The 24,234-nt window shown below is 47.4% G+C and overlaps 1 protein-coding gene across 8 annotated transcripts in view; it reads right to left on the bottom strand.

The window, feature by feature from the left end:
• Positions 1-24,234, bottom strand: part of CACNA1C (calcium voltage-gated channel subunit alpha1 C) — a 2,322,072-nt gene that overhangs the window by 362,203 nt on the left and 1,935,635 nt on the right. For all 8 annotated transcript variants that reach the window (XM_069628642.1, XM_069628646.1, XM_069628641.1 and 5 more), the window contains exon 36: positions 14,423-14,550. In XM_069628642.1, coding sequence (XP_069484743.1) covers positions 14,423-14,550 — 128 coding nt within the window. The remainder of the gene's footprint in view (positions 1-14,422; positions 14,551-24,234) is intronic.

The following is a 24,234-nucleotide window of genomic DNA, read 5'->3' as shown; positions in this document are numbered from 1 at the left end:
ATTTACTAACGTGTGTCTAAATGTGTTATGCAGAGTAGAGAATCTGCCAAAGACGTTTTCCTAAACAGGGTCTAACTAAAATGGTATACCCATTGTGATAAATATTGTTTTTTAAAAAGATCATCATATGCAGTAATGAATTGCTCTAATGTTATTTATTATTCTTAAGAGTTTTTTGTTAAGATAGTAACTAAATTACTTTGTATACTCATAATCAATTGTAATGAAATAAAAAGTTGAAATCATATGCAAACATAATTGGAAAGAATTACGAAATATACAAAAAATGTTGTAAAAGGTTGTTGATCAAACTAATAAAACAACGGTTAGAATTTAAAAAAAAGCAATATCAAGTCATGCCATTTGGTCTCTGTAACGCTCCTGCCGTTTTTCAATTTTCATCAATCAGGTCCTTTGGGAATTTTTAGTAGTTTTTGAAGTAGTTTATATTGATGATATTCTGATTTTTTCTAAAGAGTTAAATCAACAGGAGGAACACGTCCGGAAGGTATTGATCAAGTTAAGGGAAAAGAACAAGTTACTTTCTTACCTGGTAACGTTCTTTCGATGGGATGGTCCGACGACGTATTCCATATCTATGACAGGTAATGTCCACAGCTGTGCTGCTTCGGAAAATCTTTGGCGTCTGCATCCTGCGTCGATGACGTCGATGCGCCGTCCCCGAGGACCTCCTCCGACGGCCGACGTCACCCGATGTGATAAGTAGGACGCACGACGCCATAGCCTCAGTTATAGTTTTTTCCCAGAACGTGTGCCACCAGTTTTCTGCCAGTCAGACACACAAGGCCTTGCGGAACGCAAGCTGCAATCGCAAAAGAAATTCTGCAGCGGGGAAGGCAGGGAGGGAGTGAAATGGAATACGTCATCGGACCATCCCATCGAAAGAACGTTACCAGGTAAGAAAGTAACTTGTTCTTCAAGGGGATTGGGTCCTCCGACGTATACCATATCTATGACAGACTCCCAAAGCAGTACCAAGCAAGGAGGTGGGAAAGAATTTAGAATACAAATTTAGCATGCCCAATAAAATTGCGGAATAGAGAACTGCCTTGCCAAAGGCCAGATCTTGCCCTCTGATGGAATCAAGGGAATAGTGACGTACAAAAGTATGTACTGAAGCCCAGGTGGCTGCATCACAGATGTGACGAATAGGAACTCCCCTCTGCAGGGCAGTAGACGCAGCCACTCCTCTGGTAGAATGGACCTGCAAGTCAGCCGGAGGGTCCTTACCCGCCAAGCGGTAACACTCGGAGATAGCTAAAATAATCCAACGAGCAAAGTCTGTTTCGTCACAGCATGTCCCAAACGCTTTCCAGCATAACCAATGAAAAGTTGATCGACCCGGGACATGCGCGAGATATAAAAGCTCAACGCTCTCCTAGGATCAAGCCTATGGAGCCTCTCCTCTTCCTTATCAGGATGTGGAGGAGGATAGAACGCCGGAAGAACAACCTTCTGGCTCAAATTAAATTCCGAAACCACCTTCGGAAGAAAAGAAGGACGAACTCTAAGGACAACCCTGTCCTTGTGAAACACAGTGAAGGGTGGCTTAACTGAAAGTGCCTGTAACTCACTCACTCTGCGAGCGGAAGTAACCGCAACTAAAAACACAGTTTTCAGAGTTAACAGCCTCAAAGGGCAAGAATGCAAAGGGTCAAACGGAGCACCCATAAGAAACTTAAGAACAAGGTTCAAATCCCAACCTGGCACCAGAAAAGGTGACGGAGGGAACACATTAGTGAGCCTTTTCAAAATTGCGAAATTAAAGGAATCTTAAAATAGGAACACTCTTCAGACGAGCGCTTAAATATGGACAGCGCCGCCAGGTAACCCTTAATGGTCCCCACTTACTGCTCCTGTGGGCCAAAGAAAGCAAAAAAGACAGAACCATGGGAATGTCACATTCAAAAGGATCCACATTCTCAACTCTGCACCAGTCGCAGAACTTTCTCCAACGGCAACGGTACAGAGACTTGGTTGTCGGCCGCCTGGCTGAGAGCAACACCTCCATCACGTCTTCAGGGAGGTCCCAATCCTTATACCTCATCCTTTCAGAAGCCAAGCATGAAGATTGAGGGATCTGACCTCTGGATGGAGAACCTGACCCCTCTCCCGTGAGAGCAGATCGTCTCGGTAGGGAAAACGACGTGGAGGGCAGATGGACAAGTCTAGAAGGTCCGGATACCACGTCCTCCGTGCCCACGCCGGAGCAATGAGGATCATCCGGGAACCGAACCTCCGTAACCTCCGCAGCACTTGCGGGATGACGGGGACCGGAGGAAACGCGTACAGCAGTGGGAACGACCACTCCACCACGGACGCCTCTCCTAAGGCTCCTTTTGGAGGAAATTCCCACGAGCAAAACCTTTCGCACTTCCGGTTGACACTGGAGGCGAAGAGATCCACTTGAGGGGTCCCCCAAAGGGCGAAGATCTCCAGGAGAATCTCCTGAACCAGCTCCCACTCGTGAGAGATCGTGCTCTGCCTGCTCAGAGCGTCCGCCGTCTCGTTGTCATCTCCGGCCAGATGAACCGCCGAGATCGAAACTACCTGCTGGATGGCCCAGAACTCGAGCTGCATCGCCTCCCTGCACAGTGGAAGTGACCCTGCCCCCCCTTTTTGTTGAGGTAGTGCATGGCCACCGTGTTGTCCGTCAGAATCAGGACACTCTTTCCGCGCACAGTCGGCAGAAAAGCCTTCAGGGCTAGCCTGACGGGCCGCAGCTCCAACAGATTGATATGGAGTCTGGACTCCGACAGAGACCAACGACCGCTGACTGTCAACTCGTTGGCAGGAGCTCCCCATCCCGTGAGGGATGCGTCCGTCACGATCGCCAAAATGGGGCCCCCTTCATCAGATTGCCCTCGACGGCCTACCACAGAAGGTCCCGGGCTACCGAGGGCGGCACCTGAACACGGTCCGACAGCCTGCCGGAGGACTGAGACCACTGGAGCTTGAGTGCCCACTGCAAAGATCTCATCCGCAGACGAGCCTCTGGCACCAGAAGAATGCAGGATGCCATGAGGCCGAGCAGTCTCAAGAACTCGGACGCTGGGAGATTCTGGGCAAACTGAAACTTGTGCACCATCTGCTGAATGTGAAGAGCCCTCACCTGAGGAGGAAAACACTGCCCCAGGGACGTGTCGAGCACTGCTCCGATGTACTGGAGCCGCTGCGTTGGTGTCAAATGGGACTTCTTTAAATTGAGGGAGAAGCCCAGCCTGTGAAGGGAGTGGCAGGTGACAGACAGATGATCCAGGACTTGCTCGGAAGAGCTCCCCCTGGTCAACCAATCGTCCAGGTAGGGGTAGACGTGAATCCCCCCTTTCCTGAGATGCGCTGCCACCACCACCATAAGCTTGGTGAAAACCCTCGGGGCGGAGGTTAATCCGAACGGCAGGACCCGAAACTGAAAGTGCGAGTCGCCAACCGCGAACCTCAGGTACTTCTTGTGCTTGGGATGGATCGGCACGTGGAAGTAAGCATCCTTGAGGTCGAGAGACACCAACCAGTCCTGAAGCTGAAGGGCCTGGAGGACTTGAGAAAGAGTCACCATCTTGAACTTGTCCTTCCTGAGGAGTTTGTTCAAACAGCGCAAGTCCATGATGGGTCTCAATCCCCCGTCTTTCTTTGAAATCAAAAAATAAGGGGAATACCATCCCTTGTTCCTCTCCGCTACAGGCACCAGTTCTATGGCGCTTTTCTCCAGCAGGGCTTGAATTTCCTGCGCAAGGAGCGGATCCGGACTCTTCAAAGAGAGGTTCCCTGGTGGATTGTCGTGAGGCCTCTGCTGAAAAGGAAGACAGTAGCCGTGCGCTGTGATCTCCAGAACCCACACATCCGAAGTAATGGCTTGCCACTCTACAAGATGCTGCGCCAGCCTTCCCCCAACCGGCGAACCATGGGACCTGGCCTCATGACTGAGTGGTAGCGGCTGCGGCGTTGCCTGAAGGCAAAGAGGCAACTGCCCGAGCTGCCTTGGCACTTCGAGTACCTTTGTTTCCACCTCTGGCACTCTTACGATGGCCTCTTTGAGTGCTAGCTCCTCTTGCTTTACTGAAGGACGAGTAATAGCGAAAGGAACCTCACCTCCATTGCTGTCCCCTAGGACGAAAAGGCGGAGGTTGGCGAACTGCAGCGCCCAACGATTTCGCTGCAGCTTTGGAGGTCTGCAACCTCTCAAGGCTCTCGGCAGCCTTGCTGCCAAAAAGGTGTTCACCGTCAAAAGGCATGTTGAGGAGCCGGGACTGTACATCAGGAGAGAACCCAGACTTCCACAACCACGCAAACCTGCACATTACGGTGCTCGCCATCATGGACCGGCTGACACAATCCGCCAAGTCCAAACCCGACTGAACGGCCTCACACATAGCATCCTTGCCATCCTGAACCATAGCAAGGAAACCATCCCGTTCGTCCCCTTCGGGAATATGATCAGCCGCTAATGCAACACAGTTCCACAGAGTGTGTGTGAAACGAGACAAGGCACCTATGGAGTTGGCCGCCTGAAGCGCCATACCCCCCGAAGAAAACACTTTCTTCGCCCAGCCGTCAAAACGTTTGTCATCCCTATCCGGAGGGATGGTAGGATACGACGCCTGCTTTGCCAAGGCTGTAGCCGCCTGCACCACCAAACTCTCCGGGGTGGGGTGCCTAGACAAGTAGCAGGGGTCGCTACTGGCTGGATGGTATTTTCGCGACAAAGACTTGCCCACTGCCGGAAGACTTTCCGGAGCAGTCCAAGCCGCCGCCACCCTTCTCTGCAAAGCCATATGAAAAGGCAAGACCGGGTCAGTGGGTGGACCGAGATCAAGGATGTCCGTGAGATCATCCTGAACGAACTCCCCCGGGGGAGCTGACCAACCCAAGTACTCGGTAACCCGAGACATAAGGCACCGATATGACGAATCGGCATGAGTGCCAGGCTCCGGCTGACAAAACTCCACCTCCGGAGAGATGTCCAGACCACTGGCATCATGCAGCGACTGCCTCAGGTCATCAAACTGGCTATGGCCTGAGATAAAGTCATCTGGAACCGTAACCGGAACCAGGCCGCCATCAGAGCCTTCATCACCCTCTGAAATGTACTGCAGGCGGGGAGAGGAAGACCTCTGCGGACCAAAGCAGTGCCGGACCTTAGCCATAGCCTTTCTAGGGGCAAACCCCGTGCCACGGGGCCTCTTCGACACCACCGCCTCGAAAGGCGTCGAGGGCGCCGAACGAGTCGGCGCCGGCGTCGACAGAAAAGGCGTCGAGGGCGCCGAACGAGTCGGCGCCAGCGTCGACAGAAAAGGCGTTGACGTCGAGCGAATCGGCGTCGACGTCAGCTGCAACGCCTCCATCATCTGCGGCGTCGACACAGTCCTCGAAGCCGGAGCTCCGAGCGTGTCTCTCGACAACCTGGTCGACGACCCGCTCAGAGGCGGAGGGTCGAGAGAAATCGTCGACGACCTTGGCGCCACAGGCGTCGATGTCTTCTTCGAAGATGGCACAGGATCACGCGGTCTTGAGCGCGTCGAGGACCTGGACCTGGAACGGGCATGGTGAGAACGGCTACCCTTGTCCGAGCGGGACCTCTCCCGTGCCGTGCCGACCACCCGTGCCCGAAGGCGTACGGGCGGTGTCTCTCGACCGGTGCCGACCGACCCCACTCGGAGGCGCGGATGGACCGGTGCCCTGCGATTCCAGAATCGCTAGCATCTGCTTCCCGAAGGATGCCCATTCCTCCGGTGTCGCTTGCATGGAGGGATAAGCGACCCGCCGACGGGCGGAGTCCTCGGAAGAGGACGGGGAAGGCGACCTATGCCGGCGCTTCCTGGAATGCCTAGAAGAGGCGGAGGAGTAGCGAGACCGACTCCTGGAAGGAGACTCACCGGACTTCCGACGATGACGCGGAGAGTCACCCCTCGAGTCATCGGTCGAAAGCCCCGCCGACCTCGACAGCTTCTTCTTGCGTTCCCGCAAGGCCTTTGCAGTGAGCGACTGGCAGTCGACACAGTCGTCCGTATCGTGGGCCTCCCCGAGGCACCAGAGGCAGGCGTTGTGCGAATCCGTGACCGACATCTTGGACCCACAGTCCCCGCAGTTCTTGAAGCCCGGATGAGAAAGACATCGCCACGAACAGGACTTCACAACAAACCAAACAGGTTCAATGAACCGAGAATAGAAAACAGCAAACTCCAACGAGTCGAGGCGTACCGAGATTCACAAAGCGAACACGTTCGCGGAAAAAACAGAACTGAGGCTATGGCCGTCGTGCGTCCTACTTATCACATCGGGTGACTTTGGCCGTCGGAGGAGGTCCTCAGGGACGGCGCATCGACGTCATAGACGCAGGACGCAGACGCCAAAGATTTTCCGAAGCAGCACAGCTGTGGACATTACCTGTCATAGATATGGAATACGTCGGAGGACCCAATCCCCTCGAATCAATTGTTTGCAAAACTGGAAAAAAGACAGTTTCACACAGAAAGAGTGGAGTTTTTGGGGTTTGTTCTGCCTCCAGAGGGATTGGAGATGGATTCGGCCAAGGTGAAGGCGGTATGGGTCTGGCCTCAACCCACGACGGTGAAGGATCTGCAAAGTTTCATTGGATTTGTGAATTTTTATCGTAGATTCCTTCAACATTTTCCACAAATTCTCACCCGATTACTAGGCTGTTGAAGAAGAATGTTAAGTTTGAATGGTGTGAGGAAGCGGAGAAGGCGTTTCAGTTCTTGAAGGAAAAATTAGTTACGGGACCAATTTTAGTGCATCCTGATGTGGAGCAACCTTTTTCCCTGGAAGCAGACGCTTCAGATTATGCGATGGGACCGTGTTGTCACAGCGTCATCAAATAACCAGTCAGTTGCATCCTGTAACATTATTTTAGAAAAGGTTTTCTCCTGCTGAAAGAAACTACACGATTTCTACACGAACTGTTGGCCATCAAGGCAGCCTTCACCGAGGAGACATTGGGCCTCATTACAAGTATGGCGGTAAGGCAACAAGAGCGCAGGTATCGCTACCGGCACAGTTGCTACCGTACTGCCATACTACGAGTTGTGCTTGTGGGTCTCGCTCTGCCGGCCAGGTCCGACCTGGCGGGCAGGGCGGGGTCCAGCCGTGTGCTATCAGTATAGGCGATTTCGGGAGATTGACGATTTTGTGACTTTTCCAAAAATGGAAAGTTCGGACACAAGGTCGGCGAAACCATTCTGTGGTGTACTGGCGCTAGTGAAATTTGACAAACCCCACCCATTCGCCCTGCACAGGGTGTCAGCATAGGCAATTTCAGGAGATTGCCGATTTTTCAAAAATAGGAAGTTATGATCCAATAAAAAATACACAAGGCAATAGTAGGCCCCCACGTGCATGCCAGCTACAGACGTGTGGTACCGCTAGTGTGTGTATATATATATATATATATAATTATATATACAGTGCTCAATGCCCTGAACCAAAAAGTCCTTGTTTATCTTAACATATATGTATATATGTTAAGAAAAACAGGGACATTTTGGTTCAGGGCATTGTGCACTAAACAGAGAGCCTTTAATTTCACTGTTACGGAAACCGGGAGCCAATGCAGTTGTTTAGGTTAAGTGCAGCCGAGGTATGGGCTTTTCTGGAAAGCTTTAGTTGAACTCTGGCTAAGGAATTCAGAATCCTCTTGGGACTAGATATTTTGGGAGGCCCATGTAGACTGACTTATATTATTCAAATTTGTACTTTACAAAGAGATCAGTCAACTCAACTTTGTGGCTAAAGCAAGAGTTCCTTAAGTTGGCGAAATTGACTGAAACAGTTGCATATTACCTTGTTAACCCGAGGGACAAGGGAGACTTGTCTGTTAATAGCAATTCTGAAATTATAAACTTATTAAAGTATTAAGTTTTATTGCTATTTATTGGTTGGTATACCGAAATCGTCAGGGCAGAGAGCCATGTTTAGTCAGATAAAGGATAACCGCACAATTCCTTTTTTTGCATTACATTTTTGGAACTTAGTGTGCATTCAGTAACTTACTGTACACACACCCATGGAGAACAAAATATTAGAAGAGGACAAAAACCCATCCAGGTGTAATATGGTTTTGTTGTTGTCAGCCTATGTGTAAAGTGTGTACCAAAATTATAATGGAACCTTGAGATGGGGCGAATATTTGCAGGACAGAGTAGGTCAGCTATTTTCTTTTAATAAGTGGACAAATTGATGCATGTTTAAAGATTTCTGAAAAATGTCCAGTACTAAGAGTGTTATTAATGATGGATCACATTTGGTCAGTTATAGCTAGAATGATAGGTACTTTAACAAAGGGGTATGCAGCCTTTCACTCTCCAGATGTTTTTGACTAAAACTCACATCATTCCCCCTCATTGTAGTCAAAGGTACGGGATCATGGAAGTCGCAGTTCAAAACATCTGGAGAGTTGTAGACCTCTGCTTTAGCAGGACATAGATCTCAAGTTGTACCAGAAGAATCAGCATTTGCCAACCGAAGCTTAGCCCCCTTCTTCAATAAGGATGTAAATGTGCATAGGTTAAGGAAGAGACTTTGAGAGCCAATTTATATTGAAAGAAATTATTAACTGGGACAGAACATTTAGCTTGGATTTCACCAATAACATTAATTAATTTATTCTAAAAGAATTAAGCTAGTTTTACTCAAAAGGTGTTGTGAAGATTTGATATCGTGAGCAAGAATTTCTGTTTTTAAAAAAAAACTTTCTTTATTGTTTTACAATAACAAAGAAATCCAACGATTCAACAATACCCCCCGCAATTCCACCTCTTGCTCACTCCCCCCAACTCACGAAGGCACCATCGAGTACAAGTCTCAGTATATTAAGCTTACAGCCAACGCATGATGAGAGAGTTTAAACGTCTCAGTTTGAAATAAAGTCACATCTTACATTTGGTGCTGGGGTGGTCTCGCGCACAATCCTGTGTTAATGACCTTAGGTGGGGTCTGGGGATTGTGACCTCTGGTCTGTCTCGGACTGGTATTGTCTGAAGACTGGCCAGTAGTTGAATGGGCGGCTGGCTGGTGGCTGGGAGAGTTGAGGCGTCGTGGTTTCCAATTTGTTCACACCGAGTCATAATCTACAACCACTTTGTAAATGTGGGGGGGTTGGCCTTTCCCCAAGGCCTTGCTATCTGGTATCTGGCTAGTGCAGAGGCCATACCTAGTAGTTTCTTTTCGGTACACGTGCCCCCTTCAATCAAAGCTAGGAGCCAGAGCTTGGATGAGTATTCCTTCCATTGGGGCAACATTCTGGCCATCGCCTCCTCTATATTCATCCAGAAAGTCCTGATGCAGGGACAGCTCCAAGCTACATGGTAAAAGTCTGCAAGATCTGTAGCACATCTCTAACAGGAGGAGGTACTCTCGGGGTAAAATCTACTAAGGTCAAGGGGGAGTAATAGACATGGTAAACAAATGGGTAGTGGACCAATCTGTACCGACTGCTTAAAGATATGTATCGAGTTTGCATGCAGATACTTTTCTATTGATCCTCGCTCAGTGCTTCCCCCAGGGATGCTTCCCATTTATTTTTACATGTTTGAGTGCGTGTTTTTCTCTTACTTCGAATGAATCTATATATGGTGGAGACTAGCTTACTGGAGGTTAAAGGTTTGATCACGTAGCATTGGGCCGGGTGTGCGGGGGTGGGCTTGTGGAAAATCGGGCCATTTGTTTCTCAGAATTCCCCGTAGTCTGTAGTAGTGAAGCAAGGTCACAGCATTATGTTCCCCCTGAGTCTCAGCTCCTCCCAGCATACAAATCTGCCTTCCTGTATCAGATCGCCTAGGGTCTGTACACCTAATGACCGGAGGAGTTCCTCAAAGGATCTCTCATGTGTTAGCAGGATCCCTATTATTTTGTACAGTGGCAGCTCTGGAAGGTAGAAGGGGTTGGTCTCTAATAGCTGATTTATCCGGTCCCACGCTCTGCAGGTCACTGCTATGGGTTGACCCCAGATCATACCGAATTGGGTGTCTGGGCCGGAAACTGCTTTCGCCAGCTGGCAATGAGGGGAGTTCCACCCGGCTATGTATTGGACTTGGGCCGCCAGATAATATAAATACATATCTGGGTACTCGAGGCCGCCGTGTTCATATGAGCGTGTTAGTGTGTCATAAGCTATACTGGGTTGTCTACCTGCCCACACCAGTCTCGTCATCAGCTTCCTAATACGGGACCAGTAGGAGGCGGGAGGTCAGATAGGCACGTTGTTAAAAACGTAGAGTAGTTTGGGGAGTATTACCATCTTTGCAAGAGCAATACAGGCCACCTATGAGATTGGGAGTAACATCCAGGCCTCCACCTTCTGTTCCAGGATCTCCAGTGGGGTAACGTAGTTATCCCTATATAGGTCGTCATGTGTGGTGGAAACCTTGATACCCAGGTACCGTATCTCGCGGGGGTACCATCGGAAGCTATCACCCACATCTGCCCTTTGTACAACAGGGGTTAAGGCAAGGATCTCAGACTTATCCCAGTTGATCCTGAGCCCGGAGAATTCTCCGAACCTAACTACTTCTTGTGTCAAAAGGGGTTAAGTTTTGGTGGGGGTGCTTGACGTAAAGCCGGATGTCATCAGCGTATAGAGAAATGGTGGACAAATGCATATGTATGCAGATCCCCCTGTGTGCGGGCAGGGGGCAGTCCTGGCGGGTGCCCCTTGATGGATAGATATACAGTGAGGTTATGCCATTTGTGTATATTGTTGCTCTGGGGGCAGTGTACAATAGCTTGGCCCAACTGATGTAAGTTAACCCCAAGCCGGAGTGGCGCAGTACCTAAAAAAGAAAGGCCACTCGACAGAGTCGAAAGCCTTTTCGGCATCGGGAGCAGCAATCGCTATAGGCACCTCCGGGTTTATGTTGTGCATTAGGGTGAACAGGCGTTGTAAGTTGTTTTGGGTGGACCGCCCTGGGAGGAATCTGGCTTCGTCCGGGAGAACCAAGGCCGGCATGAATGGGAGTATGCGATCTGTGAGTATCTTTGCTAGAATTTTATTATCCATATTGACAAGCGGAAGAGGTCGGTACAAGGAGAGTTGTCGAGGGTTCTTCCCCAGTTTTAGAAGTAATGTCACTAGGGCCAATCTGGTTGTTTACAGAAGGGATCCGCTAATAATGCCTTATAAAATTCTGGTTTTCCACCTCTACTATGCTGGTAGACTGCAGTTCTTTTCTAATGGCCCAGGCCAAAGTTTTGCTCGGGCGATCACCCTCGTCGTACTTTGCCGCTAGGATTGGGTCCCCAATCAATCTCTTTTCACTGGTTGCCAGCTGTAGGAGCTCTTCCGTGTGAGCCAATAGCTCATGGCGGAGGTCAGATGTGTCTGAGGTGCCCTGTCTGTTTTCCCTGTCACAAATTTTGAGTTCCAGAGCACGCATTGACCTCCGAAGGGCCTTCAGGACACCGCCCTCCTTCGAGATATAGCAGCCCGTCCCATAAACTTTAAAGGCTTCCCATATTATGCCTTAATCGGGTATTGACCCTTCGTTAGTCTGGAAGTAGGATTGAATGTCCTAGCCTACTTCAGATTTAAACGCCACATCCTGCGCGGTAGCCCTGAATCGCCAGCGGAGTGAGGAGGGAGGGTGCATGGAGGCCACAATACGGATTAATACAGAGGAGTGGTCGTAAAGAGTTTGGGCCTCAATTACATCCCTAAGAACAGGATTGGTGGTCATTATATAATCTCATGTAGGTTATGATATTGGGCAATAGAGGACATTGCTTTAACCGCCAGCGGGGGGATTAGTTGTGATGTTGTCGACCTGTCCAACCCTATTGTGAGGGCTAGATCAAAGTCGCCCGCCCACAAAATCTCGTAGCCTGGTTACCTATGAATATGCCGGGCGCACTGGTGAAAGAACTCTGGGGAGCCTGTGTTAGGAGCGTATATGTTAATTAGTAGGAGCTTCATGCCACATAGTTCCCCTACAAGTATAATGTACCGCCCCTCTGTATCATTTATCTGTTTGTGCATTCTATACTGTAGGGACCCATGTATATAAGTGGCCACTCCTCTGGAATGTGAGGTATAAGATGAATAGTATCTATGAATTCCCCAACCCGCAAGCCTCGGGAGGTGGCATCCCGGAAGAGGTGTGTCTCTTATAATATATTCACCCCGTGATTTCTACTGAAATAGGCTATTAGCCGCGGTTTCTTTTGGTTAGTGAGTCCCCTGACGTTCCAGGACTGGAGTGTTAGAGATGCCCGAGCCTCTGCCCTATCGAAGATGTAGCCATGTTACACACAGGGATTTAGCATTTGACGGCATAATACAAGCAATGTGAACAGGTGTTGGAAAGTCTGACCTAAGAGAATGTACTTTACCCTTGTGAGTTGCTATGGCCACTCTGCCGATGCGGCAGGGTGCGAGTAGCCCAGCTGGGGCGGGAACTGGACGGCACATAGCGCCCCGTCCCAGAGGCTCGGGGGCTGCACTGGTGCGACAGAAGGATGGTATCTGAGGGCAGTATAGATGGTACAGCCCGCAGCACTCCGGGTCAAGCACGGGGGCACAGGTCCAGTGGAGTTGTGTACCACCAACTGTGAGGAGGAGCTAATCGCCATCGCCGTCCCGGTCCCGTGTGATGCACGGCTGGGCCCGGAGAACATGCATGGGTCCTGCACCTCACTGTGTGTCTGAGCGCCCCCCCTGCCCCCCCAGGAGCAAAGAGCATACCGTGAAGTTGGCGCTGGCGGGCCGCAGTCCAGGTTGAGCCTCAGGAGATCTCTCCTGCCCACGGAATCTGCAACGGTGCCGACCCAGTGTTCATGGGCCGGGAGCCTAGGGAGGGTCGGACCGGTAAATTGACGTGCTGTGTGTTCTTCTCTCAATGCCGCAGCACCACAATTATAAATGGTTCTCGCCGGCTGCCAGGGAGCGGGGCCACAAATGTTGTCAGGCGGGATAGGACTGCCCCTCCTCCACTCCACGCACAGTGGGCATGATGAGGTTGCCGCAGGAGAATATCATAATTCGAGCCTTCCGTCTGTTGTCAGCAGTATATTTTTCGTTAAAACTGTGCACCAGTGCTTCACCTCGATACATGCAGGCTCCGGAGGGCGAGCGGGTCCATTTGGCAAAGAATTTTAAACAGGATAGTGGTGCCGTTACTGGAGCCTTTCAGGCAGAGGCCTTTTCGTATGCCGCGCAACAGTGCCCACAAGCAAGAATTTCTGTTTGAAAAGTATGTCTTTTTTGTGTTCCAAGTTATAAATATTTGATTTTTGTTTAAAAAAAGTAAAGTCTTCAGCAGATTGAGTAATTAGCCATTCCATTTACGTTGAGCTTTCCACGGTTGCAATGTTTAATTGCTCAAAGTATGGGAATACCAAAGCAATTCTTTTTTCTGTTTCTGCCACATGTTTAAACGAAAGCCAGAACACTTATGGCTGGTGCTTGCATGCTACACAAGGTGTCAAGAAACTCTAAGGAATTACTTTTGTTCTGGTCATATTGTGTCATGGGAGCCATTAGTGGTACAATAGAAGAATGGTAAATGTTGACCATTTCCTGATAGCAATTATTTTACAATTTGGATGGGTATATTTTGGTCTACTTTGCTAGGACAAAGATCATGAAATTCCTAGATGGCCTGTCCAAGGAAAAAAGCGGAGGGGAATCAACAGTAATATGAGATGATGAGGCAAAATGCAAACATGCCATAATAAATGTGTCCTAAAATATGGGCAGGTAAGTTAAATACCTAAGAGAGGTCAGGCATTTTAACAAGTATAGGAGTAGCTTGGGTGTGGAGGAGTCTTCTTGCTTGTCTAATTTAACCCACAGTCAAAATCACTTAGTTATTCAGTGTAATTGTTATTTTATTGGAAGAAGGAACTGGTGTATAGATGAAATAGGGCTGTGTGGTGTTTTGGCAAGGATAAGCCTCTTTTCACCATATCATTCTGCAATCTGTGTTGTGCTTGCTGCAGTCTTGGGTTAATTATTGAGTGCTCAGAATAAGCAAATATAGAGTATGCATGAGGCTTCTGGGACAATGCAAAGTCCTTCTATGTGGGTAGCACCTGCCTGCTCCCTCATGGTAGCTCTGAAGCCGCTGCAGTGGGCTTAAAGCTTTCCCCATGCCCCTAAACCTTTATCTTTCTTCTCCTAGCAGAAGTGAAAAGGGGATGCTTTTGGCTTCCTCTTTGAGTACCAGTCCCGAGAGGATTTTACTCGATTTTCTGGATCTGAACATCAGACGCTCAAACCCACTTAAATGTCTGCTCCATCAGAGAATTATGCTGTACCTTTCCTTTGAGAACAACATACACATGATTCAAGGAAATTGTGTCACCAGTTTAGACAATTGTAGCATTAGAAATGAACCTACAAGCATGAATTGATCATTTTAATTGAATTGTTTCCCTTACATAAGTCACTTACTTGGCTTCTGGATCATACTCCGCCCAAATCCGCTTGAACTCGTCCAGGTGGTGAGGTCCCAGGATTGACCAATCTCTTGTCAGATAATCAAAATTATCCATAATAACAGCTACAAAGAGGTTTATTATCTGTAAACAAGAACATAAACAGTGAAAGGTTGTATTGTAAACCGGTTAGATTGCCTTTCCTTAGAATTCTCTGTTGTTTGGATAGTGTCCTCATTGGCAGTAGGGCCACAACCATGATTTTTTAAAACAAAAATGATAATATTATCCATCCATCCTTATTAACTACTTTTATAACTGCAAATAAATCCATACAACTCAAAGAACATATAATTGAAGTTGCAAACAATCTACATCCATCACAGTCCACATGGAAAATGCTGGTAAATGTAGGATTACTAGAATGAAATACAAGTTGTGAATCTTTTATTTGCATGGATCTGTCATTGAGGAGCTTACTGTGACCGTAGCCTGACAAAAGGAGGCAACTCTATTGTTGTTATGTGCCCCTCAAGACCTGCTCTGTCATGATTGCACAGGGGAAGGAATGTGAAATATGTGGTGGATTGGTTGCTATGGCTGAAGAGAATAATACATTGCATTGCCCAAAATGACCTAGGGATGTCAGTCAGAAGCTCTCTTTACGGAAGCTGTCACCCAGTATCAACCTTAATTGCCCAATACGAAAACACTTTGTATAGACAAGCTGTGAGATCATAGAGGATTTCAACATCCTCAACCTCACTTATACTCTGGTACAGAATGATGTGATGTGTATCATGTGCCTTGCATGACAGAGAGTGTGAAATTACCAGATTGCACTAGGTTAACTTGCCTCCGGGTGGCTGCACTTTGTTCAACGTTACTGCACTTTCAGCTTACACTACTTGAGCGGGGCAACCTCTCTGCACTTAATCCAGGGCCCTGCTGGACTGGACTCTTTGTTCCCCCCCCAGACCCCCACCCCCGTCTCTGCACCACCGTATGTATTTATGTATGCATGAACTAAATGTACTTGGACCAGCTACTTTGTCTGTCCTGTCCCCCCCCACCGCTTTCTGCCCCCCCCCCCCCCCCCCCCAACTAGGAAAAATGTCATCAGGCCTAGTATGCTAGTTTTCTGTTTAGATCATTCAGAATCTTCAAGGTCTAAGAATGATTACTGTATTCCCTTGTTCCCTTTCTGCCCTGAAGCGCTTTGAAGCACTTCACCTGTGTATAAGTGCTATATAAATAAACAATACATAAATAAATACATTAAGAACCTTGCTTTACACGCACATTGGGAGTGGAGATCTTTACTTTGGTTCAGTTGAACCAGGGCTACTTGTTGGAAGGGTGTATCTTGGTAGACAATAATGTATGGCTTTATGTGAAAAAGATTCAGCGTTTAGCTAAAGTGGTACAGAGAATGGTTTTCTCTAAGGCCAGATGACAAAACACAGTGGGGTGTTTTACTTGTCTAGATAGGGCAGGGGAAACAATTGAATATAATGTTGGGAAAATGGAATCATAAAAGAATGGAATTTCCTTTATTCATTGCTTTATTTTGGTCCATTGTAACACCATAAAAGCATACAAACAGTACAGTTAAAACGTAATAAAAAGCATAGTACATTACATACATGACTTTACAAAACAGATACAAATTTGAAATTAAGATAAAAATACATCTTTCGTTATCAAAAGAATTCAATGTCATATCATGAGGTATTTCGGATCGTTTTAACTTCCTCCTTCTGTGCCAAGTATCCCTTGCATAGACCAAAGATGTCCTGGTTGCAAAAGTAAATATAGAAGATAAAACAATGCTCGTCAGCAGAGGGCAAAGTTGCAAGATCTTAAAATTGGATCAATGGGTGGGTGGTGCAAGATGATGGCAGCTCTTTCAATCTCCACGGTACATGGGAAAGAACAACAATAACATGCTCTGAACATGAATTTAACCAGCTTGTGTTCCTCATCGTGTCTGAAAATAACATATCAGCCTCAGAGGGAACGCTTGATTAGGGCATAACTTGTACATGTTGGAAGTGTTCTGGGCCTGGTTCCCGGGCTGGAGATCTCTCTGACGCCACACGCTGGTTCTGAACGCATCATGACACCCTGGCACTGCAGGTACCACAGTGCGGACTGCTGAACCGAGGGCATCAGGGCTTGTCTTCTACGCAGTTGAGGCACCCTATGCCTTGGGAGTGGGCTGGGTATATTCCAAACACTGAGTTCCAACACTGAACGCACTACAAAGTGGGCTGCAGTGCCGGAAAAGGGGAGACAGCAGAGCAGCTTGAGGTTACCGGTGCCTGTACATGCGACTTGTGTAACTGCCATCGGTGAGTGTATGGGAAAGAAGAACAAGTTACTTACCAAACTGGTAATGTTCTTTCGATGGGATGTACCTCCAACGTATTCCTTATCTTTGATATTATCCATTACAGCTTGCTGGCCTCGGAATTTTTTTCCAGTAGAGGGTGCTGCGCGTCGACGTCCCTCGAGTCGGTGTCTCTCTACAGCCTCCGTATCGGCGCCAACGTCATCATGAGTATAACTAGACTTCAGTTCCGTTTTGAAGTTTAATTTTGCTTTGCATGAATCGGTTAGTAACTTTGAAGGATCGTAAGCTGCAACTACAAGGGAAGTTTTACTGTGGGGATGGATGGGAGGGGCGCTAAGGAATACGTTCCAAATTTTGTCTCCTGGCTAGAGGAGGAATCAAGGCTGTAAAATTTTGTAAAAGTGTGTGCGGACGACCATGCAGAAGCTGCACATATGTCCTTAATTGGAACCCCTCTTTGGAAAGCCGAAGAGGCTGTGATACCCTGGTTGAATGAGCCCTAAAATGTTGAGGGGTCTCTTTTCCTGCCAATTTATAGCATTCTATAATAGTTTAAATAATCCATCTTGAAATTGTTTGTTTTGTAATTGGCAACCTTAATTTGTGCCCTGCATATCCCACAAACAATTGGTCTGCTTGTCTGATTCTTGCAAGTCTGCTAATGTAAAAGCTTAAGGCACGCCTTGGATCCAGCCAGTGTAATCTCTCTTCCTCTTTCCCTGGATGGGGAGGAGGATAGAACGAGGTTAAAGTTATTTTCTGAGTAATGTGGAATTCAGAAACCACCTTTGGGAGAAAATTGGGCTTCACTTGTAAAACAACCTTGTCTTTATGAAAGATTGTATGAGGAGGTTTGCAAGATAGAGCTTGTAATTCGCTCACTCTTCTGGCAGAAGTTAGAGCCACTAGAAAAAATGTTTTAAGGGTGAGAAACCTTAATGAACAGGAATGAATTGGTTTAAAAGGAGTACCCATCAGAAACTTTAAGACTAGATTTAGGTCCCACAATGGAACTTGAAAAGGTTTTGGGGGATAAACATTAGTTAATCCTTTCAGAAATTGGATTACTATGGGTAATTTGAAATACGAAGGCTCCCCAGCAGTATGCTTAAAGATTGACAGCGCTGCGAGGTAGCCCTTGATCGTACCAACTTGGAGACCTGAATTTGCTAAGTAAAGCAAGAAAGATAACACCATCGGTGTATTACATGAAAAGGGTTCAATATTCTTTTCTCTACACCAGCTGCAAAATTTGTTCCAAAGGCAGCGCTATGAAGTCTTTGTTGCTGGCCTTCTGGCTGAAAGCAACACCTCCATGGCATCATCTGGGAGATCCCAATCCTTGTATCTCAACCTTTCAGAAACCAGGCGTGAAGGGTTCTGATATCCAGATGGAGAACCTGAGCACCCTTCTGCGAGAGAAGATCCTCTCTTTGCGGAAGACGAATCGGAGGACAGATGGACATGTCGAGAAGATCAGGGTACCACGTTCTCATGGCTCACTCCGGGCAATTAGGATCATGGGTTTCCGGAATCTTCTCAACCTCCTGATCATTTGAGGAATGACGGGGACTGGAAGAAACGCGTATAGAAGCGGATAATCCCAGTCGACTACGAACGCGTCCCCTAGAGCTCCTCTCAGGGGGAATTCCCTTGAGCAATACTGATCGCACTTCCTGTTGATGCTGGTGGCGAACAGATCCACTTGAGGGGTTCCCCAAAGGGCAAAGATCTCTTGAAGGACTTCCTGAGCTAGTTCCCACTCGTGGGAGACTGTGCTCTGCCTGCTCAGAGCGTCCGCCGTCAAGTTCTTCTTTCCTGCTAGGTGAACTGCCGACAGAGAGATTCCTTCTTGAATTGCCCAAAACCAGAGCTGCATTGCCTCTCTGCACAGTGGCAGTGACCCTACGCCTCCTCTTTTGTTGAGGTAGTGCATGGCCACTGTGTTGTCCGTCATTATCAGGACATTCTTTCCCTGTACGGATGGCAGAAAAGCTTTCAATGCTAGTCTGATCGCTCTCAGCTCCAATAGGTTGATGTGTAGTCTGGACTCTGATGGAGACCAACGACCGCTGATGGTCAAGTCGTTGGCATGGGCTCCCCACCCTGTGAGTGAAGCGTCCGTGACTACTGTTACCTCCGGCCATGGTTGCCAAAACTGTTCTCCTTTTAAGATGTTCTCCCGACAGGCCCACCAATGAAGGTCTCGAGCTACTCTGTCCGGGACTTGTAGGAGATCTGACATTCTTCCTGAGAATTGTGACCAATGGGTCCTTAGCGCCCACTGGAGGGATCTCATTCTCAGGCGAGCCTCTGGCACTAGGAAGATGCAGGATAACATGAGGCCGAGCAACCTAAAAAAAAATCGAAGGCTGATAGACGTTGGGCATTTTGAAACCTGGTGACCATCTGTAGAATGGTGGCGAGGCATTTCCCAGGGATGTGTCCGGGACTGCTCCAATGAACTGGAGCCTCTATGATGGTATCATCTGTGACTTCTTTAAGTTGAGGGAGAAGCCCAGCTTGTGAAGGAAGTGGCAAACATAATCTAGATGGATCTGAGCTTGTTCCGGGGATACTGCTCTGATCAACCAGTCGTCCAGGTAGGGGTAGACGTGAATCCCTTCCCTCCTTAGACTTGCAGCCACAACCGACATTAGCTTGGTAAAGACCCTCAGGCTGAGTTCAGCCCAAATGGCAGAACTCGAAACTGATAATGAGAGTTGCCAATTGCGAACCTCAGGTATTTCCTGTGTTTGAGATGGATTGGCACATGGAAATAAGCATCCTGAAGGTCTAGAGATACCAACCAGTCCTGAAGCTGGAGGGGCTGAAGGATCTGAGAAAGGGTTACCATCTTGAACTTGTCTTTCCTGAGGATTTTTTTTCAATTATCGCAAGTCCAAGATGGGTCTCAATCCTCTGTCCTTCTTTGGTACCAGAAAGTAGGGGGAATACCAAGCCTTGTTCCTCTCTGCTACAGGTACCGGTTGTATGGCACCTTTATCTAGCAGGTCTGAAATATCCTGCATAAGGAGTTGGTCTGGAAGCTTCAAAGAGTTGTTCCCTGGTGGATGACACTGAGGAGTGTGTAGGAAAGGCATGCAGTAACCTTGGGCAACTGTCTCCAATGCCCAAGCATCTGACGTAATAGCCTGCCATTCTGCCAGATGTTGAGTTAACCTGCCCTCTACTGGTGTCTTGTAAGGGGAGACCCCAGAGGGGTTTAGAAGCGGCTGACGCAGATGCTGAGGGTAAAGTAGCACCTGCTGATGCGGATTTTGTACCTTTGCCCCGTCCACCACGGGTGAATCGTCTCTGGACCCTTTGAAATGGCTGTCCTCTGCCTTTTCAGAATGCGGAGTAAAAACGAAAGGACTTACCCCTCCAGGATGTACCTGAGGGGCAATTTGGAGTTTGCCGGATTGCAGCCCCAAGGGATTTCGCTGCTTCTTTGGATGTTTGCAATTTCTCCAGGCTGTCATCAGCCTTCTTTCCAAATAGAGAAGTGCCGTCAAAGGGCATATTTAGAAGTCTGGCTTGCACATATGGAGCAAACCCAGACTTTCGCAACCTCGCGAACCTGCGGATTGTGGTACTTGCCGCCATGGCCCTGCTGATACTGTCAGCAGAGTCAATGCCTGTTTGAAGGGACTCACACATTGCATCCTTACCATCCCTGATGATGTTTAAGAATGCTTCCCGTTCTTCCCCTTCTGGCAGACAGTCAGCCGCAGATGAAGCACACTCCCAAAGTGTGTGGCTGAATCTTGCTAGCGTGCAAGTGGCGTTGATAGATTTAAGCGCCATACTACATGCCGAAAAGACTTTTTTTGACACTGTGTCAAATCTTTTATCATCTCTGTCTTGTGGAATGGTGGGGTATGCCGACTTACTGTTTGATGACGTCGCTGCCTGCACAACTAAACTCTCTGGAGTTGGATGTTTGCTTAGGATATTCAGGATCTGAAGCTGATACTTTATTTATTTACTGCAGGGATAACTTCAGGAGTTTCCCAATTTGCGGATATTGTTCGTTGCAGAGCAGCATGAAAAGGAACAACGGGATCCTCCTGGGGTCCTTTATCTAAAATATCAGTAAGGTCATCTTGCTGAAAAGAAGGTGCATGTGTAGTCCACCCCATACATTCAATTATTCTAGCCATTCGAGCCCTATAGGGTATCTCAGCATGCTCTCCGGGGTCTGGTTTAGCAAACTCTACTTCTGGAGATGTATCTATACCATTTGCCTCATGTAGAGACCCCTGAAGGTCTTTTAACCTATTTTCTTCTGAGATGAATTCCTCTGGAATGGGTATTGTATTCCATTGCAGACCAAAGGGTCTCTCATTGTCAGAGTCATCCCCTTCCTCATATATGGAGGACAAGGCTCTAAAGTAATCAGACCTAGGATATGGTGTAAACCCCATTTCTAGAGAGGAAGGAGCCAAATTTGTTGTTACTGCCTGAGAAAACGTTGTGGTTGTCGACGTGGACGTCGTAGGCTTCAACAATCCAGAAAAGGGCGTCAAAAATGTCAGAAAAGGCCTCGATGAACTCGAGAGTATCGAAATCCTACTCGGCGTCGTCGAGATTGTCGATGGCACTCTCGACGTCATGGTCAGGGCTTTCGACATCTCCACTGCCTGTGACGTAGTGGCAGTTCTAGGCTTGTTTTTTATCTGGGTCTACGACAGGGTCAAAGAGACAGATTTATGCGTCAAAGGTTCCTTCGACAAAGGCGTCGATGACGCAGATTTGTGAGTTGAAGGCATTTTCGATGACGCAGTCTTATTGCCTTTGCTCGAGGGTTCATGACGCTCTCGAGTATTTTTACTCGCTGGGTTCAACGACTCGCTGCGTTTTGATTTTTCGGATCTTTCACCCAGGGTATCACCCTTAGACGTCTCCGAGGCCGCTTTCTCGAAGACGCTAAGCATTTTATTGCAGAATTCCTCCCACTTTGCCAGAGAGCTGTGTTTCGTGGGGAAGGGGACTTTTTTCTGGGGAACTAGAGGAAGAGGGAGATCTATGACGCCTCTTCTTAGAGTGTCTTGATCTCGAAGAATGATGGGAACCAGTTCAAGATCTCGAACGGGAATGTTTCTTTTGACGACGAGGAGATGAATGCCTCGACTCAGCCGAAGAAACTTTTGAAGGGGTAGAAGTTTTATAAGCCTTACCTCTTTCTAACTTCCCCTTACGCTCCTTCAAAGCTTTCTCCGTCATGGACATACAGTCCTCACACTCCGAACAGTGATGCTCCGATCCCAGGCACCACAAACAGATCCTGTCAGGATCTGTTAAAGACATTTTCTTTCCACAGTCGCAACATTTTCTGAAACAGGACCATGGAGTCTATGGTTCGGATGAAGAGGCCATCGGATTAAATCAAATATCTTCAAAGAATAAGAAGGTTTTTATGAAGAAAGGAACCGAGCGTTACGTTTCCGAGGCACACGAAGCGCAGAAAAACAGAACTGAGCAACAGACGCTGCGCGAGTCTATTTATACTCATGATGACGTCGGCGCCGATACGGAGGCTGTCGAGGGACACCAACTTGAGGGACGTCGACGCAGAGCGCCCTGTACTGGAAAAAATTTCCGAGGCCAGCAAGCTGGAATGGATAATATCAAAGATAAGGAATACGTCGGAGGACACAATCCCTTCGAAGTTTTATTACAAATAAATAGCTGTTAATCTGCAGCTATCCGGGTCTTCATCCTGATGGTGGATCTGGTGCATGTTTTAGTGCACGTGTGCTATCAGATCAGTGTCCGTGTCTACTATTTACCTTTTGGTGTCTGATGTTTGTGAACCACATTGAACTCATCGAAACTATCAAAGCATTGTGCAATTAGAAGTGTGCTGAAATAATAGAGACATATTATTAATAGCCCTGAATGATAGACACCCGAGTGATCACTAAACCAGAGTGAAACACTAACCATTGCCTTCATCAGAATCATGAGCAAAGAAGGCTTGACCCGAAGATGCCAAACCAATTTAGAAAAGGGACGGTTGTTGGATGCTCTGGCAGCTATTCTACCTGCACTGCCTTACAACCCAGGAGATAACAGCAACAGATGAAATCTCACAACTGACCGAACTCTTTAAGGAATTGAGGTGAACGAATTGGGTTTGAAGGCCTCTAATACAAATGTTATGAATTAATACAGGAATTTAAAGCAATAACCTCTAAAATGACATAAAAGATCGACAGGATTGAGGACAAAGAAAGAAGAATGTGCACTACAGAAGATGATTACTATACTCACAACAAAGAATTGCATAATGTATTTCAGAAGATACATAGATGGACAGAGAAGATGGGCGAGAGGAAAGTAGGGCATGATGCAATAATCTACATCTAATGGGTCTGGCGAAAGGCGAAGAAGGCCAAGTTACTATAGTGTTCCTACAAATCCTTTTTAAGGATGTGCTCATAATGGGGCAGCTGAAGACAGACGGATTGAACACGCATTAGGAGCTTGAATTTCCAACATAAGCACGCGATTCTCTGCTTGTCCGGAGGTGAAATGGGCTACAGCAAACATATGAATAACTCCTCATCTACCGCTTGCTCTAGGGCCCACAACATTTCAATGGGAAAATCATCAAACCCATTGAAGGAATGGACAATGAAGAGTACATTCCAGTCAAAGAAATGGATGATACCACCAGGAATTTCTAACAAGCTTAGTCATTTGAACTGAGGAGACCACAAACTGGCCACAAAGACGGTGACCTCCAAATGAACAATAGCATGGGTGACTATTGTCTGACTTAAGAATATCTGAGTTGACAATATAATGGGTTTAGTAGCTGAGTCCTCTTGGTTTGCAACATACACAGTCAATTTACTTTGCTGAAAGTTTTGAACAAGCTATGCCTCACTGATATATGTTGTATGTATTGCAGTAGATGTCGAGTAGGTGATGTCCATGTTTAATATTAAGGGTTTACCTGCTCATGGTAGATATAAAAAGGGGTTTCCCCTTGCCCCTACAGGAGGTCTAAGAAGCAGACCTCTATACACTGACTGGGTGTTTTGGGGTGGGAGTGAGTCTTAATTCTGTGCATTCACTATATCATTATTTTTGCATGTTAGGTTTATGCAACAATTTTTTATTAGATTCTAGGGACACTGATTAAGACATATTCTCCCACTTGTATGTACCTCAAAGTGCAACTTGTGTTAGCAACAGAAACTCATTATGATTTGACCAACATAATGATTCTCTCTCTATAATGTAAGAAAGAAGGGAACCACATGTATTTATTTCATAACTCTTTAATGTATGTAAGGCGCTATATAATGTACGAATGTCTTACTTTATCCCGATTTGCTGTGTTTACATACTGCTCTTGAGATGTTAAGGGAGTCAGAAACTTGGTCAAGGGATATAGGTTATTACATCATCCAAAATCGCTAGGGTTTGGCTCCACGTTCCTGCAGGAGAGATATGAT

Source organism: Ambystoma mexicanum, chromosome 12 (assembly GCF_040938575.1).
Source record: "Ambystoma mexicanum isolate Mex_15411 chromosome 12, UKY_AmexF1_1, whole genome shotgun sequence".
Classification (NCBI taxonomy): Eukaryota; Metazoa; Chordata; class Amphibia; order Caudata; family Ambystomatidae; genus Ambystoma; species Ambystoma mexicanum.
The sequence above is the reverse complement of the archived record's forward strand: the minus strand, read 5'-3'. Positions and strand labels throughout refer to the sequence as shown.